The 20980-nt window shown below is 35.8% G+C and overlaps 1 protein-coding gene across 1 annotated transcript in view; it reads left to right on the top strand.

The window, feature by feature from the left end:
• The window catches only part of LOC136040585 (nuclear receptor coactivator 7-like), a 254488-nt gene extending 237396 nt beyond the window's left edge, over nucleotides 1-17092 (top strand). The window contains exon 15 of the mRNA XM_065724830.1: nucleotides 16856-17092. Coding sequence (XP_065580902.1) covers nucleotides 16856-16997 — 142 coding nt within the window. The 3' untranslated portion in view covers nucleotides 16998-17092. The remainder of the gene's footprint in view (nucleotides 1-16855) is intronic.
• Nucleotides 17093-20980: the final 3888 nt, after the last annotated feature.

Below are 20980 nucleotides of genomic sequence, written 5' to 3'. Positions count from 1 at the left end.
TGTATAGAACAAAAAAAAATGCAAAAATCACATTAAATTGAAAACAAAAATATTACAAAATGAAGTTTGTGGTTTGAAGACAAAGTAAAATTAAATGGAATGATGGAAAATATTAGTTTAGCATGTTCAGGTCTCTGAAGCCTAAACAGGAAAGAGGAGTGGATTTTTAGTATCTATGACAAGTGCAAAATTACACAAGATGACAAATGAGTGAAGAGCTAAAGAAAAAGGCATGATACAAGAAACAACAAAAATCACATTGAATGGTAAATGAAATGTGACTGAAAACTAAAGAGTAACACGGGAACTATGACATTGCGAAATTTAGACTTTTCATAAATTGTAATGGGATAAAGAACGTGCTATTTAAGCGTCTGTAAAGGATAAAGGAAAGGAGGAATAAAGAGAAAGGAGGTAAAGGATAAAGAGAAAGGAGGAATTGAATTCATGTCATAATTTCTTAGTTCACCTAAAATGGCTGATTTATCACCGTGTGACTTGAAACTAAAGAGACAATTGGCTTGTCGCCAATTGTCTCTACTGTTTTTATGCAATTATAAGCTGGCAATGGATTTGATCAATTAATTAATCTTCCTAGTATGTAACCTTCTTACGTATTTATTTTGCTTATCTCTTGTATTACAGCAATTTTTCTGGAATATCTTTTGTGAGTGAATAAGATGGAAAAAACTGACTCTATGGGTCATTTATAAAATTCGAACATTTGGTGGAATGTTCGTTGGTATTGTAATTATGTTCCAAGCAAAATATTTCTATTCGTTGCTGGGAATCTAAAAAAAAAAAAAATCTTTTTTAGTGCTTTTGTAAGAATTCTTTTTTAATAAATAGTTATATTTATATTTTGGTCATAAATGGTATTCTGTATATTTTTTCAACCGATCAGTTTTTAGCATGAGATTAAATATAAAAAAAAACTAGTTTTTCTAGCTGAAAGTAAGGAGCGACATTAAAACTTAAAACGACAGAAATTACTCCGTGTATGAAAGGGGATGTTCCCTTCTCAACGCCCCGCTCTTTACGCTAAAGTTTGACTCTTTCTCTCAATTCTACTACATTAAACAGTAAAAATCTTTAGCGTAAAGAGCGGGGTGCTGAGAAGGGAACTTCCCCTTTCGTACACGAAGTAATTTCTGTTTGTTTTAAGTTTTAATGTCGCTCCTTGCTTTCAGTTAGAAAAACTATTTTTTTATTTAATTGATGAACGTTTTTGAATTAATGCATGTTTGGTTTTGGCTTTCCGTACATAGATTATTAAAATGAAATTTGCATATTAATTCTTTTTTTGTCTAAATGGCTTTCTCTTAGTTTTGATTAGACGATTTTGAGAAAGAAAGGGTGGGGAAGGAGGCCTAGTTGCCCTCCAATTTTTCGGTTACTTAAAAAGGCAACTAGAGCTTTTAATTTTTAACGAACATTTTTATTAGTAAAAAGTATGCGCAACTTAAGAATTAACTTACATAACAAACTTCTATATTCTTATATTTTTATTATGCTTATGAGGGGGTTTGTCCCCTCGTTAATACCTCGCTTTTTACACTAAAGCTTAAGCTTTGTCCCAATTCTTTAAGGATAATCCCTGAATCAGAAAGGCCGTAGAATAAATAGTTGAAATTTCTAAAAAATACTTTAGTATAAAGAGCAAGGTATTTAGGAGGAGAAGAACCGCTCATATGCGTAATGTCTGTTCGGTTTAAGTTTTAATGCTACTCCTTACTTTTTATTGAAAAAAACTTTTTCATATTTATTTTTGCATTGTTTTTTTTTTTTATAGTAATGCTAGAAAATCCTGCGCCCCCTTAATTGAATCTCTCTTCCCTCATAGCATATTTCACCAAGGAAAGATCCTCGCACATAGCCCCCTCCCCTCACCCCCCAAACCAAAAATATCTCCCTATAAACGTCTGTACACTTCCCAATAACCATTACTGTATGTAAACACTGGTCAAAGTTTGTAACTTGCAGCCCCTCCCCCGGGGAGTGTGGGGAGTAAGTCATCCCCAAAGACATATCTGTTATGGTTTTCGACCATGCTGAACAAAATGGCTATCACAAAATTTTGATCTGTTAACTTTGGGGAAAAATGGGGATCGTGGGAGGGGGCCTAGGTGCGCTCCAATTTTTTTGGTCACTTAAAAAGGGTACTAGAGCTTTTCATCTCCGTTAGAGTGAGCCCTCTTGCGACATTCTAGGACCACTTGGTCGATATGATGACCCCTGGGAAAAAAACAAACTAACAAGTAAATAAAAAAATACGAAGTTCCACATTTTTGTAGATAGGAGCTTGAAACTTATGCAATAAGGTCCTCTGATACACTGAATGCGATGGTGTGATTTTCTGCGATGTGTGATGACGCTTAGGGGGTGTTTCCCCCTGTTTTCCAAAATAAGATAATTATTCTCAGGCTCGTAACTTTTGATGACAAAGACTAAAATTGATGAAACTAATATATTTAAAATCAGCATGAAAATCCGATTCTTTTGATGTATCTTTTAGTATCAAAATTCCGTTTTTTAGAGTTTCGTTTACTATTGAGCCGAGTCGCTCCTTACTACAGTTCGTTACCACAAACTGTTTGATGTTATGTTAATCGTACTCCTTCTTTTTGGCATTAATGCCCGATCTGCACCACAAGGACATCGGTGAATAGAAGAGCCCAGTGTTTTGGATAACATTGATATTTTCTTGATTTAAACATTACACTTATTTTTCAGATGTGACAAATTCGAGGAAATCAGCTTGAAAAGCTTTTATGATTACTAATTTTTTCCTAACTATTCTTTGCTAATACTACGCCTAAAGGTGTACCCATGATTTCCGTTCGGGAGGGGGGTACAAAAAAGCTTTAAAAATGCTTAAAAAATTAGATTATATGCATTTTTGTTAGGTTTTTTCGAGTCGGACGAAAATTTTGGGCTGGGGGTTTTCCAAACCCTGACCCCCTCCCCTGGATACCAGACGTTTTTGTATCTTTTCCCAGATGCCCGCCACAGATAAGAAAACTGCTATTCGAAGCTTCCATCTTTTCCATTTCAAAAAACATCCCCTAACTCTTGATTTTGATTGGTCAATCCAAGACATTATGCTTGAAATTGTTCAACTCGAGAAATTATGAACGGCGTACGGAGTCACAGTTGGATAGCGATCGCAAATTCTTTCTGTCAGTCTGTCCTGATTTTGCTAGTTTAGGCACTTCCAGATAAGCTAGGACGATGAAATTTGGCAAGTATATCAGGGACCGAATCGGATTAAATTAGAAATAGTCTTTGCCCCGATTTGACCATCTGGGGGTCCGATTTGACCTCCCCCATTAAGTGTAGTTGTTTATTGATTGAATCTTACCCAAAACCTGGCTCACGGTAGCTGGGGTAACGCTATGGTTTTGAGTTTTTTTTAGGGGGGGATGCACTGAGAAAATACTTACGGTGTTCGGGAATAAATATTTGAGGTGAATATTCAGCTGCTCTATCACAATGGAGTCAAGTGTCTTTTTAACTCCACAAGCGACACGAGATTTGATAAAAATTCCATAAATAGCCATTGAACCAGAGAACTACAAAGCACAAACATTGAAAAAAAGCTTCCGTTCCAAAAACATAACATGTTTTCTTATCTATCTTTGAAGAATGTTGGTCATTTTGTTGAAGATTGCAGCTCGTGTTGAAATTTTATGCCCTAAATATGGCGGAAACTACAAAAATACTTTGCATTATTATGAATTTAACTCTTTAGATTTTTTTACAAATAAATATAAAAACTAATAGATGTTGTGACTTTAATTGCCTTCTTATTTTGCTTGACGTAGACTCCTGTTAAAGTCAGTACGCTCCCACCTTCTCTTCTCAAAATGTGTAGTATTAACCCTCAGGTGCCTAATTTCTGGGTACGCCCACGTATAATATCAAAAGGCTGTATTTGCAATATCTCAGGAATGGCTAAATTTATTAAGTTGGAACTTTTAAAGAATGTTGAGGGATACTAATAAAAAATCATTATTTGCATCCATATTATCAAAAGGACATCTCTACATTACTCCAGGAACGGCTAAGAGTATTAAGTTGAAAATCTCAGGACATGTGTTGGAGATATTGAGCTAAATTAAAAGACTCTATGTACATCTTGGTGGTCAAAACAGCGCGTTTCTAATATCTCAGGGATGTCTCAGGATATTAAGTTGAAACGTTCTGGGAATGTTGAGGGGGATGTTGAGCTCAATAAAGAAAAATAAGTGGACTCAGGTGGTAAAAAGACGTATCGAAAATATCTCTCGACCAAGAATATCAATTTGAAACTTTCAGGGGATGTGTAAGAAATGTTCAACAAAATGAAAACCTCATCCAGGCTGATAAAAAGGAGTTTTACCATATCTCAGGAACATGTAAGGGTATTAAGTTGAAACTTTCAGGGAATGTTCAGGGGAATTTTGAACTAAATCACAAGGAATTATGGGCAGCCAGGCTGACAAAAGGGTGTTTTCACAGTACCTCAGGAACTCCCTAGAATATTAAGCAATAGCTTTCGAAGAAATTTGGGAGGATATTGAACTAAATCAATTTCAACTATATTCATCCCAGTGGTCAAAAGGGCACATATGCGAAATATCAAGAGTGGCTAAAGGTATTTAGGAAATGACTAAGTGTATTAAGTTAAATACCCTCAGGGAATTTTGAGGTGCGGGTGTTTAACTTAAGCCAAAAGAAATATATGCATCCTGGTTGTCAAAATGGCATATCTGCAGTATCTTTGGTTCGGCTAAGGCATTATGCTGGAAATTCCTCGAAAGGTTGAAGGGGATGTGGACGGGGATGTGGATGTGGAACCAAATAAAAAGACACTACGGGCAGCCAGGTCGTCAAAAGGGCATATCTGCAGTATCTTAGGTTCGGCTAAGGCATTATGCTGGAAATTCCTCGAAAGGTTGAAGGGGGTATAGAACTATATAAAAAGACACTACGGGCAGCCAGATTGTCAAAAGGGCATATCTGTAATATCTCAGATAAAGCTATAGGTATAAATTAACAATTCATGGGGCCCGGAATATTTGAAAGGAATATTTGACGAAGTTTGAAGTGGATTCTGAATTTGGACATATCAAGAGGATTGTAAATTCCATCAAGCAGATTCTAAAAAATCTGGTTGCATCGATTCTTAGTGTTAAGTTTTTTTTTCTGTGTTTTTCTGATCAAAATCTCAGACTCTGAACACATCAACTAAAGTTTCCGAACCAAGGGAACCTCGATTAATGCAACTCTGGTTGCCTTGATGAGGCAACCTGTGTAATGAGGCATATTTGTCTGTACTCAAGGTGGTTACGATGTGAGGGGGAAAAGCTGGCTCCCAGAATATAATGTTAATTTCAAGATTTGAATGGTTGATTAATATTTGTTTATTCTCAAGGTAGTAACGTTGTGAGGACGAACAGGGATTCAGTACTGCAGACAATTTTTCAGTGCGAATTGGAAATGCATAACTCGAAAAAAAAAGACTGCCGAAACATATGTAAAAAACAGTACATCACGTAGAATATCTGGTCTAGGCGTTACCACTCCCCCCAGAAAATCCCCTCTATATTCTCCCTGGATACTTTCGTTGTGGCTGCTCATTTTTGTAAGTGGGGGAATTTTTCATAGGGGGAATTATCTGGGGGGATTTCCCGCGGGGGGTACGCTGGCTCCCAGAACATCATGCCAGTTTCAGGATTTGAGTGGTCGATCAATATTTGTCTATGCTCAGTGTAGTAGCGTTGTGAGGGCGAGAATAGATTCAGCCCTGCATAGGTCCAAAAAATATCTTAATACTGGGGTAAAAAGTTCATTTTAAAAGTACGACGTAAAAAGTGTCCTAACATATAAAATTCATTGCAAAAAAACTATGTTTTTGGAAAGGAATTTGAACTCCTCACAACTCGCTGTGAATTGAAATGAAAAATACATCATTGGAATTAACATGGTTAAAGACATTCGTTTGAGTGTTTTGAGCCTCCTATCTTGAAAACAAAGGATATTGCTTTTTGCATGGGAGGCATGAGGGGTCTTCTTTTCAAGTAATGCCATAATCGCGCCAGGGAGCCTTATACACCAGGTCCCCCTCGGTGTTGGGAAATATTTAAGTAAAAGCACTTAAGTAATTTCTTAAGTAAAAAATCTGAGTACTTGTACTCTACTTAAGTAAAAAATTTCTAAAGCACTGAATACTTATACTTAAGTAAAAAATTGAAGTACTTAAGGATACTTAAGTACTCAAGTACTTTCTTCATGGCACAGAAAAATTATACCGGCATGCCGCAGGGCCGGTGCGTCATGTTGAGAGAGATTTCTTTGCTGCAAGACTGTTGAAACTGACACAGTCAAAAGTAAATTCTTTGGTACTGGACTATATTGTGGATGAGATGCGACCTCAGTACACTGTTGAGAAGCCGTCTTCCAAAAATCTGATAATAGGTCTTGCACCTTATGCAAAGGTTCCTGGAAGAAAATCTTTAGCTGTGCAAATTGGAGCAAAATGAAGGAACACGTCGTTGACAGCAGACATTTGGTCTGCCAACAACAAAAAGCTACTTGGAAATGACTGCACACTTGCTCAACGAGGATTTAAAATAGAAATCTAATGCTCTTGCTTGTTCTCGGTTCAAGGGCTCACATACTTCTGACAGGATTGCTGAACAACTGAATGGTGTATTTGCCAGGTACAAAATTGCAGTTGATAAAAAGGTACGAGGGGTTTTGACCGATAACGCCTCTAACTTTATCAAGGCATTCAGGGAATATCCGATGGTTTCCGATGAAGATTTTCAAGTCAGCGGTGATGTAAATGAAGATGAAGCAGGCCAGAATGGCTCATTCTCTTTTACAAACGTTGGAGAAATACTCGATTCTCATGACGACCCCGAGTATTTCCAACTTCCTTCGCACCTCAGGTGTGTCAGCAACACGCTTAACCTGCTTGCATCCTCCGATGCTGATAAAGCCCTCTGTGATATTGCATATAAGAGGTACTATTATATCAGTACATACTTCGGTACTATTTATACTACAATCAAATCGCTTGAAAAGAAGCTCAAAAAGCTGAAAGATTTGGCGAAAGTCAGTCAGCCTCTGGTACATGCTTTACTTGTGGGTCTCGAAAAAAGATCCCCCACGATCCTGTACGAGAGAGTAATTCATGCAAGAGACTATGTTATTGCCACTGCAAGTCATCCTTTCTTCAAATTGAAGTGGTTTTGTGATAACCAGAAGGATGTAGCAGTTGAACTCTTGGTGGACGAAGCGAAAAAGGTCGAAGATTTCAGAAGTACTGACGAGGCCGATAAAGATATCTTTTAGTCTGGAGATGAATACTTTGATCTTGGTGCTGAAGAAACGACTCGTTATAATTCTGGCAACTGTGGCCGTGAAACCAATCCTGTGAAGGTGGAGGTTTTGTTATATTTGAATGAGAGGTGAAAGGAACTATCTGTGCTCAATGTATACCCAAGGGTAATGAAAGTTTTCAGGAAGTACATCTGTATCATTCCTTCGTCTGCACCTGCAGAACGACTTTTTTCGGTAGGTGGTAGAATTTTTACTCCAAAAAGAAACATGCTCGGAGATGGTATGTTTGAAAAGCTTCTGCTGTTGAAAGGAGCAAGTAAGAAATTAAGTTAAGTTATGATGAAGCTGCAATGAACGTTCTTTGTAAATTCTTTTCTTTTTATATCTTGAGTGAAGTAAAGTTCAATTTTTCGTGAAACCAGTCGATTTTTTTTATCAAAACTGTCGGTCTTTCTGAAAAGCGGTTGAGTTCTCGTCAGAATTTTGCTTGTCTTGTCTACTTGGGAACGAAACGGATATTAAAGGAGTGTTTTGCGTGTTATTTACTGTACGCAAAATATTAGTGCTTGAGTGCTTAAATACTTAAGTACTTTTTCAGAACTACTTATTACCTAAGTAGATTTTTAGAGAAGTACTTAATATTTGTACTTCAGTAAACATTTCTCTGAGTACTTGGTACTTGTACCACTGGTCCCCCTGGAATTTCAGGGTGTTTACGATGTCCCAATGTTCTCCGTAAATTTATCCTGTTTACTGTTTTTCTCCATTTGCCCTTTTTTGCCACTTTGGAGGTACCTCCCCCATACTCTAATATCTTATAAATGGTCATTTTCCTCCCTTTGTTTGGGATATGGCTGATGAATTTGTTCTTTGTTTTTGTTTTTTTTAATAGGCTATAAAAGCTTTGCTATGGAGCTAGGCTAATTATCTATTTTTACCACGTTTTTCTTACCTTGCTGACTCTCTCTGTCTGTGCATTGGTCGCCAAGAAGTCTTGTTTTACTTACTCTTGCTTATAAGCCCAATAATGTCTACTCGCTAGGATAGTTGGCTTTCACATAGCAGGCCTGGCAAGGCCTCTTATTTATGGTATAAGAAATTTTCTTTGAGGTTTAAGGATCTTCAGGACCAGAGAATAGACTTTACGCAAGGGAATAGAAAACCTCCAAGTGGTGTGTCTGGATATTCAATGCGTACTGAACACAGTCTGTATTGAACAACTAAGTCGGCATAATCCAATAGTTCGTGGTAACAAACCGTAGTAAGGAGCGACCCGACTCAATAGTAACCGAAACTCTAAAACACGGCATTTTGATACAAATAGATAGGCCTATATCAAAAGAATTTGGTTTTTACGCTAATTTCAAATATATAAGTTGCATCAAATATAGTCATACCCATCAAAAGTTATGAGCCTGAGAAAAATTTGCCTAATTTTCGAAGATAGGGGAAAACAACCCCCAAAAGTCACATGATCTTCATGAAAATCACACCATCAGATTCAGCGTATCAGAGAACCCTACTGTTGAGATTTCAAGCTACTATCTGCAAAAATATGGAATTTTGTATTTTTTGCCAGATGACAGATCATGGATGCGTGTTTTGTTGTTTTTTTTCAGAGGTGGTCGTATTGACCCACTGGTCCTAGAATGTTGCAAGAGGGCTCTTTCTAACGGAAATAAAAAGTTCTAGTGCCCTTTGTTAGTGACCAAAAAATTAGAGGGCAACTAGGCCTCCTCTCACGCTCATTTCCTTCCCATAGTCATAAATTTTGAGATAGCCATTTTGTTTAGCATAGTCGAATAATCTAATAACTATGTCTTTGAGGACGACTTAATCCCCTACAGTCGATGGGGGATGGGCTACAAGTCTTGAACTTTGCTTATTGTTTACATATAGTAATGGTTATTGGGAAGTATACAGACGTTTTCAGGGTGATTTTTTCTGGAGGGGTGGGGGGTCTTTGGTTACGTCAGAATGTCTTTCCATGGATGAATTTGTCTTGGGGGAAGAGAATTTCCATGAAGGGGGTGCTTGATTTTTCAGTATTATTTAAAAAAACAATGAGTAAGTAAATAAAAAAAAGATTTTTCAAATGAAAGTAAGGAGCAGCATTAAAAATTAAAACGAATGTAAATTATTACGTATATAAGGGGGCTCGTCTCCTCCTCAATACCTCGCTCTTTACGCTAAATTATTTTTAGTATTTTCAAAAGAGCTATTTATTCTAATTAATTGGCCTTTGTGATTCACGGGTCCTTCTTAAAGAATGGGAACAAAATTCGACCTTTAGTGTAAAAAGCGTGGTATTGATGAGGGGGCGAACCCCCTCATATTCACAATAAAAATATACGAAAATACGTTCGTTACGTGACTTAATTCGTAAATTACGTATATTAATTACTGATAAAAACGTTAGTAAATAAAATTGAAACTTCTAGTGGCCTTTTTAAGCAACCAAAAAATTGGAGGGCAACTAGGCCCTCTCCCCCGCCCCTTTTTTTCTCAAAATCGTCAAATCAAAACTTTAAGAAAGCCCTTAAGCCAAAAAAATAAAATTAACATGCAAATTTCAATTCGATTATTCATGTACGGTGAGCCAAAATCAAAACTTGAATTAATTCAAACACGTTCAGAAATTAAATTAAAAAAAAACAAGTTTTTTAACTGAAAGTAAGGAGCGACATTAAAACTTAAAACGAACAGAAATTATTCCGTACATGAAAGGGGCTGTCCCCTCCTCAACGCCCCGCTCTTTACGCTAAAGTTTTTTATTGTTTTAAAAAGTAGATTTGTGAGAAAGAGTCTAACTTTTTTATTTGAGACCAAAAAGAATTAAATAAATACTTTATTAAAAAAAAAACTTTTAAAAAATCACGTTTTAAAAATGAACTAGAAAGGGAAAATAAGTTTTTCGGTTCTAAAAATTGTCTAAAATTTAAACCTGGTGCAAATTTTATTTAAATAAACAACTGTGAATTTGTCATCTACAGCATTCATGGAATTATGCTTGTATGCTAAATAGTTAGATATCAGTAGGTAGTTGACTGAAATGCGCACCACGTTTAAATTTTTAGAAAATCCTTAGAACCGAAAAATTTATTTCCCCCTTTTTAGTTTATTTATAAACCGTTGTATTTTAAAAATGTTTTTTTTACAACTCAACTCTTATGTCGATATGTTGGGAAAAAAGTAAACAGAATTCTGCTATCCTTGCAAAAAAGTGATTTTCCTTGTTTTTCAAGATAGGGGGCTCAAAATGATTTCCGACCATAGTGATTCCAATCCCCTTTTTAATTTCGATCTACCACCTTTTTCAAAGAGTTTTGAGCTCTTTCTCAGAACTCCCGAAAATTGATTTCGCATTAAAAATTTTATTAAGATAAACCTATATAATAGTGACCTTTTCTTAATCATGTTTAAATGAATTAGATTTCTCACTAGAATGACTTTTTTTTTTAAGCACGTCTTAGATTTTTGATTTCTATGAGCTGGAGTTCGCTCATTACTAATGTGCAGCTACTGTTGCAACCATGATAAAATACTGCGTTTAATTCATGATATTTTCCTTCGTTCGTCATACTTTGTCAGGCTAATTACAATTGAGTGACGGGTTAACACATTCTTTGAGTTTCGGTTGCAGGTATGGTAACCTCATCAAATTTCAGAATTGTTTATACAACCGTCAGGAAATATTTTCATGTCAATCGTTCAGTCTAATATATCCATTGTTTTTCTTTACTATGCTTCATCGTCTCCCGCCATGTAGAAGTATTGGAAATCTAGGTTGCTTAAGAAGATAACTGGGGGGGGGGGGTCAGTGAGACCAAAACCGCATATGAAGTATGATAATTTGAGGGTTTTCCATTGTTAAATCTTCACCTAAGGATGAATTTACATTGACTTGTCCTCTAGAAAAAAAACAAGTTTACATGAGGGGGTTGAGGGGGAAGAGGAGGGCAGCTGCCTCTGGGAGGGTCAAAACTACGTATGAAGTGTGCATTCTTTTAAATATAAGATAAATACGAGTTTCGTTATTACTTTCAATTACGTTAAACAAAATGGCTATTTAAATTTTTTATTGGACATGTTTGGGGAAATGGTCGGCGTGAGGGGGTTAGTCGCCCTCCAATCACTTTCAACTATTAAAAAGGGCATTAACTCTTTCAATTTCCAATCAAATGAACTGTTTTGAAGTTTCAATGACAACAAATGGCCATCTCAAAATTAAAATCAGATGCATTTCGGGAAAATGCGAATGTGGGGGAGGTATCTACCCTCCGATCAGTCTGAGTCTTAAAGAGAGCACTAGAACTACTGATTACCAATCCAAAGTGCCCCTCCAAAGGTTATGCGATCACCCTTTCTATAAACACCTTATATGCCCCCAGGGCATATAATGTTTCTTTGAACATTTTGTTCGGAAATCTGGGGAAGGTAAGCAGTAAGAGTGTGCGAAAGCACAGGATGGTTGGCTCCCAATCCCCCATTGTACTTCCTGAAGGACCAAGAAACGGAGATCAGCAACGCCGGTAGGGACTGTAAAGTGTAATGCCGTATTTTTTAACTTATTTTTTTAACCTTTACCCATTTCTTCGACAAATTTACGATGATTTACACTCCCAACAATGCAAAGGTAGAGAAGTATACATAAAGTAGATTTTCCTAAATTTGAGGGAACTTTTCCGTTATATTTATACAACTATTTAAAATGTGTTTTTTTTTTTTTTGTTTTTTTTTTTTTTTGTATTAGATTCGGCCTATAGGATTGAAACGAAAGAGTGACGTATACTGCGGGCGAAAAGCGTCGAAAAACACCAGAATACTTCCGTATTTGAGGAAAGCACCAAAATTGGCTGAGATGTACTTTCGAGTATGCTCTTTAATATGGCTCGATTACGCAAGTGAAATTTTAACTCGGAACGCCGCTAGGTGGCTTGAAATCCAAGATGGCGGACAAAAATACGAATTTGTCAAAATGAGAAGACATGGCCATTCAGACAGGCTAGTATGGGGTAATTGATGGCACAGGTTCTGAATATGAACGCAAAAATCACCTAAGTTGTACCGTAGTGCCGCTAGGTGCCTCAAATCCAAAATGGCGGACGAAAATACGAGTTTGTCAAAATGAGCAGACATGGCCGTTGAAATAGGCTAGTACGGGTTAATCGATGGCATAGGTTCCGAATATGAACGCAAAAATCACCTAAGTTGCACCGTAGTGCCTCTAGGTGCCTCAAATTCAAAATGGCGGACGAAAATCTGCAAAGCCCTGGGCAAACAGCAGTACGAACAGTTTGTGAAGGAACGCCTCGTTGAATGCTCCAAACGAATAACAGCTGCGTTGACCAAGAATTGCATTGCCATATTTGGGGGGTCTAAGAAGAAAAGACGAACCGCAGCGAAAACTCAGCTCACTGCCGCTAGAAATGATGTATCACTGTTTGGAGCACTTTATGTGGGCTGTGTTGCTCGAGGAGGCGACATGAACGCCTTCTTCAAACACGAAAACAGTCAGTATCCACCGGCTTTGACGTCTGATGGCCGGACTGGTGTCGGCAACAAGGCTAAACTTGCAGATGTCTTAATCAGCTTAACCCCAGCTGCTGAGGTAACGTTCCAAATGTTACAGCGAAACTGATAGATGGAGTTGCTCTGGTGCAAATGTTGAACCCAGGGAATTCGAAGACCTTCGGAGAGTATTCAGAAAACGTGTTTTTTCCCATGATAGAGTATCAGCTCAGACATGTCGAGAGACTTGACCTCGTATTCCATGTTTACAGATTGGATAGTCTAAAGTCGTCTGTCAGAAGTCAGAGAGGCAAGGGTTCACGACTAAAAGTTGTTCCGAGCACACAAATCCTATTGAAGTGGAAAGAATTCCTGCAAGTAGATGGAAACAAAAACGGACTTGTTTAACCTGCTGTCCCATGCTGTCGTGAAAAGGTCTCCAACGTCAAAACGAGTATATTGCACTACTGGAAACACGTGTATAGCAAACCAGGCATTCGAAGAGCAGAACCTCATCCAGTTATGTTCACAGGAAGAGGCTGACACCCGCCATTTGCTTTACGCTTGTGACGCAGTCTTACAAGGACATGTGTCGATTCTCATACGAACGGTGGACACAGACGCGATTGTGTTTGCGACTTCATGCTTTGATCGTATTGGAGTATCCAAATTATTTATTGCGTTTGGTGTCGGTACACAGCTAAAGTACATTCCCATTCACGAAATAGTTCGATCGCTCGGGCCGACGAAATCACAGGCACTTTCGTTCTTCCACGCGTTTATAGGATCTGATACCGTTTCTTCTTTTACCCACCACTCAAAGAGGCAGTTCTTTGCGACTTGGTAAAATATGCCATGACTGACGGAGACTTTCCTGCAACTGAAAAAACCAGCCTTCCCAAGTGACAGAACTGCAAGTACACGGCCTTGAACGCTTTGTCCTGAAGACATACGACGTAAAACAAGACTGTGACGACGTGAATGAATTTAGGAAACAAACATTTCTCCGACAAAAGACCAAGAGCCAGTGCTGCAACAAGTACTCCAAATTTTTACTTAAGTATCAAGTATTAAGTACTCATGGTTTTTTTTACTTAAATATCAAGTAATAAGTACTTTCCAAATTCTTACTTAAGTATCAAATATCAAGTACTTGCCAAAATTGTACTTAAGTATTACTTCAAGTACTACTTCAAGTATTTTTTATATATATATATATATATATATATATATATATATATATATATATATATATATATATATATATATATATATATATATATATATATATATATATATATATATATATATATATATATTTCTGAAATCAAGCCTATGCTACCTTTTTTTAAAGCCATTATGAAGGCTTCTTAGCCCCTTCCCTTGCCTTTAAAATGTCCCCTGTCATTCCTCTCTTGGAAATCTTAATCAAGAACCAAAATTTCCGTTTTATCGTTTTTAACCGTTTCCCTTGTTTGGCTGGTACACACCCAATGAAGTCCAAGAAAATAATCTTAACCAATTTTCAACACAACAGCTTGAAAGGAAAAGACTATCAAAACAATTAAGTGCAGTCAAAAAACTCTTGATTGGACCAGACAGATCACATGACAGGATCAACGCAGTGCACGTAGAGTTGAACTTCTGGCGATTAGTGTTCAATCAAATCTGGCACGTTTGAAAAAATACAGGGTTATTCTGAAACATGTGGGAATGATGGAAAAAATATTGAAAGTATTGTTTTCCATTGTTTGGCTGGTACACACCCAATGAAGTCCAAAAAATAATCTGAACCAATTTTCAACACAACGGCTTGAAAGCAAAAGACTTTCAAAACAATTAAGTGCAGTCAAAAAACTTCTGATTGGATCAGACAGATCACATGACAGGATTAACGCAGTGCACGTAGAGTTGAACTTCTGGCGATTAGTGTTCAATCAAATCTGGCACGTTTGAAAAAATACAGGGTTATTCTGAAACATGTGGGAATGATAGAAAAAATATTGAAAGTATTGTTTTCCATTGTTTGGCTGGTACACACCCAATGAAGTCCAAAAAATAATCTGAACCAATTTTCAACACAACGGCTTGAAAGCAAAAGACTTTCAAAACAATTAAGTGCAGTCAAAAAACTTCTGATTGGATCAGACAGATCACATGACAGGATTAACGCAGTGCACGTAGAGTTGAACTTCTGGCGATTAGTGTTCAGTCAAATCTGGCACGTTTGAAAAAATACAGGGTTATTCTGAAACATGTCGGAATGTTGGAAATAATATTTAAAATAGAAAAATAAACTTTAGATTGGCTTTAAAACACATAAAAGGTAATAAAGTAGTTCATTCTCTGATTCAATAAGTAAAAACATTAGCAAAAAAAATAAAAAATAAGGGGCCAAGTGAGTCAGTTGCAGACTTTTTTAATATGAGAAATCAAAGCTCAATAAATAGGAGCTGCAAAAATCCACACTTTGGCAGCCAGCTCAAGGTCGCTGGCTCTCAGCGTGCTGAAAGAAAAGAAGAGTATAAAAATTAATAATAAAGAGATGAAGAGTTAACAAGTATTTAACTGATTTTGGTTTAACAAATGCAAACAAAGGCCATAAATTGGACGCGTCTTGGACTCATATTTAGGCAATTTGTACTGTACAGACTGTATTACTATTAGGCGTATGTCGGAATGACAGAACGATATTTAAAACTGCTGCATTAGTTACTCCACTCCAGCCTGTTATATCGGGATTATGAACCTCGTGCCATTCGGAAAACTAACATTTTCTTCCGCCATCTCCGATTTTAGACCCCAAGCGGATCAACGGTAGAACTAAGGTATATTTATGTGAATATACGTGCGTTTTCAGGATTTGAAGTATCGGTTGCTAATAATCCGCCCATTTGAAGTCATTACTTCTAGTTTTAACAAAACTTGTATTTTTCGATCGCCATCTTGAATCTGAAGCGCCTAGCAACCCTACGGTACAACTTAACTTAGTTTTCCGTTCATATTCAGAACTTCTGCCATCAATTACCCATGCTGGCCTACTTGAGCGGTCATATCTTTTCATAGTGACAAACTCATATTTTCGACCGCCATGTTGGATTTGAGGCACCTAGCGGCACCATGGTACAACTTAGGTTATTTTTAAGCTCATATTCGGAACCTGTGCCATCGATTACCCCATACTAGCCTATTTGAACGGCCATGTCTTCTCATTTTGACAAACTCGTATTTTCGTCCGCCATCTTGGATTTCAAGCGACCTAGCGGCGTACCGAGGAAAATTCGCTTGCGTAATCATGCCATATTAAAGAGCATGCTCGAAAGTACATCTCGGCCAATGTTGGTGCTTTCCTCAAACACGGAAGTATTTTGGTGCGTTTCGTCCGCACTAGTATGGCAAAATGCAGGGGAGATGTATGATTTGGGCTATACTTGCATATTGGGAGGGAGGGGTAAAATGAAACACTTTTAGGAATGATATTTTAGGTGTGATTACCTACATCATTCTTAGAAGCGCTTCAATTTAATTTACCCCCTCCTAATGGGCAAATATTTAGTCCAAATTATATATTTTCCTTGCATTTTGCCTTAAGTCTCTCTTTTGTTTCACTCAAATACTAACCCTATTGATTTAGTGATTTTCTGCAAAAATCCAATGATTTTATGTGCTGATTTAATCACTTTTTTTGTTTAGGCAAGATAAGAAATCAATAGAATTATTGATAAACCACTAGGGGTGGCAACTCTGACCGATACTGACCTGACCCGTAAATAGTGGTATAGACACAACGGAAAAGACTCAATATGAGATAACGTGACGTTTTTATTCAACCATGTTTTGTAAAAAGTTGCCTCAGCCCCTCCATAAATTAAAGGTGAATTATGCTCTTAACAGAAAAGAGGGTACAACGGTGCTACAGTAGATACAACGACGCGAGATCAGCCCTGATGTCCGCCTGGTTTCATTTCATGTACTTCTGTTTTCCCCTCCTACATATATATTTATTTTCTTTTAGTGGGAGGTTTGGCTTATGGTTGGATGGTGATCTATACAAAGGACGGAGCCAAGCATGTTCAACATTTGGCAACGAACCTCTTTCAGAAGATGAAGACTTTGTCGTAAAACAGGTGGAATGCTGGACATTTCCAGGCTCGTGAATTCTTAATACTTGCTATTTTGAAAGTGTTTTTGTGTGGACTGTGATGAAAGTAATATTTTTGTATTGTATTTTTCTTTTCATTTAATATTTTTTTCATTACTTGTGTAAGGCGCTGCCCCTTCGATAACTTCTCATGGTGTAATATGATATTTATTAACAGCAAAAGCTTTTTTGGCTATGGTCAACACATAAATTCCCAAAAACGTAAAAAGACTTCTTTGAATCCGAAATAAAAAAATAAAATAAAGACAGAAAACTAACCAGCCTTTCCAACTTCTTTATTCCAATAAACATTATATCACGTATTATAAGACTGACCCTTTCCTCCCTTTTAGAACCCCAAAACATGTATTAAATCAACTTGTCTTCGTACACAGGGCAAAAATAAGGAAACATCGTCAACTCCACCCTTCCCAAATACTATTTCCTATCACCGAATGATAAAAGATATTTCCTTTAACTGATACTATCCCCTTTAAATCCTTTTTATAAAGAATTCCTTAAAAACAAAGTTCTCAAACATGTCAACACATTCCAGCAAATCATGTTATGGGAACAAATAGACAGAAATAGCAAAAATTTACTGATGAGAAAAATGATTGACCAATAAAAACATGATATAGCCAATCAGGCTAAAAAAAAAGCCAATAGTTTATGGAACTCACCAAGGCTCTTCGTCTTTCCTGAAATTCTATACAACAACAATGTTACCTACAAGTCGTATTTGTTCGTGATGTATAAGAATAAGACAATAAAATAAAAAGATTTGAAATGGCAGTTAAGGGTTTTAAAAGACTATGAAAAAAAAAAACAGAAAAATAGTGCAAATTTATTTGTGAAATACTTTTCAAATTCTTTTGTCATATTTTTTGTGATATGGTTATTTTTGATATTTTCAATCAAAATCTACCAATATTTTCTTTGGCCACCTTTTTATATTTCTGTTAAAAAAATTCACCATCAATTGTCAGGAACAGTCTCCTTTGCGAAAATACGCCTATAATTGACTTGTTTTTAATCTGTTATTCCATGATATTTATTAACTCAAGCTTATAGATAAATTAAGAACTTTAAACTAGCCCGACCTCTAGTAATCGGACGTTTGACGTTTGTTAATCTAAAACCTCTGAAATTAAAAGCTTAAAAGTTCAATTCGGGGAATATATTGTTTGAGAGCAACTTTATTCCACCTTTTTAAAATTAATTGGTTTAAAATCTTCTGCATTTAAATTTAAGTCAGTAAAAACAATAAAAAAGTTAAATTCCAACTGATTGGTTCTCCTGTTTAAAATTTTCAACGAGTAAAAAAGAAGAACGGAGAACAAATTTTTCTGGACTGGACGAAAGTAGGCCGGGGGCCCTACTTCACTGCCATACTCTGCAAAAATGTCTTACCGGACAGAAGTGTCCGGGTTTTCGGGTTCAATAGGTGTATAAATGAAGTACAAGGTGGCCAATTAGCAGCAGTGGAGTCAAAAATAATTTAATATTAGACTAGGATATCTTTAGCTTGCCAAAAGCCCAATTAAAATCTCGGGTTCAATAGGTGTACAAATGAAGTACAAGGTGGCCAATTAGCAGCAGTGGAGTCAAAAATAATTTAATATTAGACTAGGATATCTTTAGCTTGCCAAAAGCCCAATTAAAATCTCGGGTTCAATAGGTGTACAAATAAAGTACAAGGTGGCCAATTTGCAGCAGGGGAGTCAAAAATAATTTAATATTAGACTAGGATATCTTTAGCTTGCCAAAAGCCCAATTAAAAGGTATTCAGACATAAAGAATAGAATCTTCACTATTTTTTTTAAGTAAAAAAAAATGCTAGATATTAGAATCGTGATGTGAATAGTTATAATTTTCTCCCAATTTCAGTGTCAATTCTGATTTAGGAAAATCCTTATAACTAAAGGCAATTTTCATATTATTGGGAAGGCGAATAGCCTCGTCTTTATAAACCCGATTAGTTTTTAAATTGGCCCTGTATATTTTCAAGCTATTAGAAAGATTAAAGATGAATTTCGTCTGACTAGGGCTCCTCGGTGAAAATTTATCTCAATAAAAAGAGCAAATGGATTTTAACTTGCAAGATTTTTATTAGTAGAAATTTAGCATATCTATGATTAAAAATGTTAGCTCTCTATAACCAGAGTTTTGTTAAAGAAATTTTTATTCTAAATTATATAATTAGTTAATTGAATATCAACAGAATATAGATAATTTTAAGAATTATCATAAAATTTCACTAAAATTTTATGAAATTTCAATCGCGCTTTTGGTCAAATTTCTTTGTTCTCACAGTGAAATAGAAACATCTGATGTATCTAACATTTGATTTGTCTTGCGTTTGACTTGTCAATAACATTTGACTTGCCAAAAGTCTTAAGTAATGTCTATATTTGTATAATAAATGGCAAACCGAGATACGATTTTTGTTCCTTTGGGTGATAAAACTTGACAGTGGAATTATTCTTAGAATCGGAAAACTTTGCTTGACTCCATCAAAATCTTGATTATAAAATCTTGATTCATTTTACATACGGGTAAGGTTATGGCTATAAACCCTTGAGGGTATGTATGCCCTGTTGATAGAAGGTTTTACTGAATTGCAATTAGATTCATATGCCCATGAGCTATGTAAGATTTCTATTTTTATTAGAAAATAGGCGTATCCTGGTCGTTAAGAAAAACACGTGTAAATCCATCTAAAATAGCGTTATTTGGCATACATGTGTTATTAGGTGTTTTAAATTAGTCTTGATCCCCGCCCCCTCTCCTGCACCTACTAAATATAGAAGTATACATAAAGCTAGCCAGTAGAAAAATCGTGCGTTTTTAAAATTGTTTGATATCTTTGAGATCGTGCTCAGTTTTTTTTTTTAAGCTTTATTCATATATATATATATATATATATATATATATATATATATATATATATATATATATATATATATATATATATATATATATATAGTTTTTTTTTTAAGCTTTATTCATATATATATATATATATATATATATATATATATATATATATATATATATATATAGTTTTTTTTTTTAAGCTTTATTGAGGTGGCTAAGACGAGTCAATTAGATTGAGATAAATAGAATAGATTTATAATAATAGATTTATTTTAAATTATATAATAATTTATAATATATAATATAATATTTATAATAATATTCATATAATAGATTTATTCCATGTTAGTCTTAATCGAATTTCGAGTCTTAATCGCTTTCAACAGCAAGTGGTGCGGCCCTAGTGTAGCAAAAGTATTAGACATCTGACACAAGGAGGTACGGTATAGCAAAATTTGAAACTTGTTATGTTCATTTTCTCTCTATAAGATAAACCTACCTTAAAAAGTATCTGTGAATGCCGTATAATTAGCATCAATAAAATTCTAAGGTCAGGATTTTTTTTCTGACTTTTAACTTAATTGTATGCCAACTATTAGGCCTACGTTTGATCCGCTCAGATGTATTGCAGTTTTTTGGCTGGGATTACATATGCCTGACAAATGCAAAGATCTTATGACAAGTTGCAAAATGGAGCTTGTGATATGAAGTTTTGCTTGATTTTGTTTTGTATGATAATAATTGTAAATGTTATTATTCTTATAACCCGTCTACAAAAATGTAAAAGCACAAGTGAAAAAAAGGCAAAGACAAAAAAAAATGAACATTTACAGACAACAACAAAAAGATGTAATTATGCAGAGGAAAAAGTTCGACGACCGAATTATAAATCTGACATGGCCCTTCAGTCTCGGATGGCCTGCTGTTCCCTTTTAAAATTTTATTTTCACAAAGTTTTAAAATTGCAATTTCATAGTCTACTATGTAATATTTATTAACCAATTAGAAGTTGCGTGGTATGTGAAGCATATTCGACAAAACGGGACAGTGCGGAATAAATTTCGGTCAATCCATTAAGCATCAAACAGATGATGCTTAAAAAAGCTCGTTAAAAATCCA

The sequence above is a fragment of the Artemia franciscana genome, chromosome 21, assembly GCF_032884065.1.
Source record: "Artemia franciscana chromosome 21, ASM3288406v1, whole genome shotgun sequence".
NCBI classification, from domain to species: domain Eukaryota; kingdom Metazoa; phylum Arthropoda; class Branchiopoda; order Anostraca; family Artemiidae; genus Artemia; species Artemia franciscana.
This window is presented reverse-complemented; position numbering and strand designations above follow the sequence as displayed.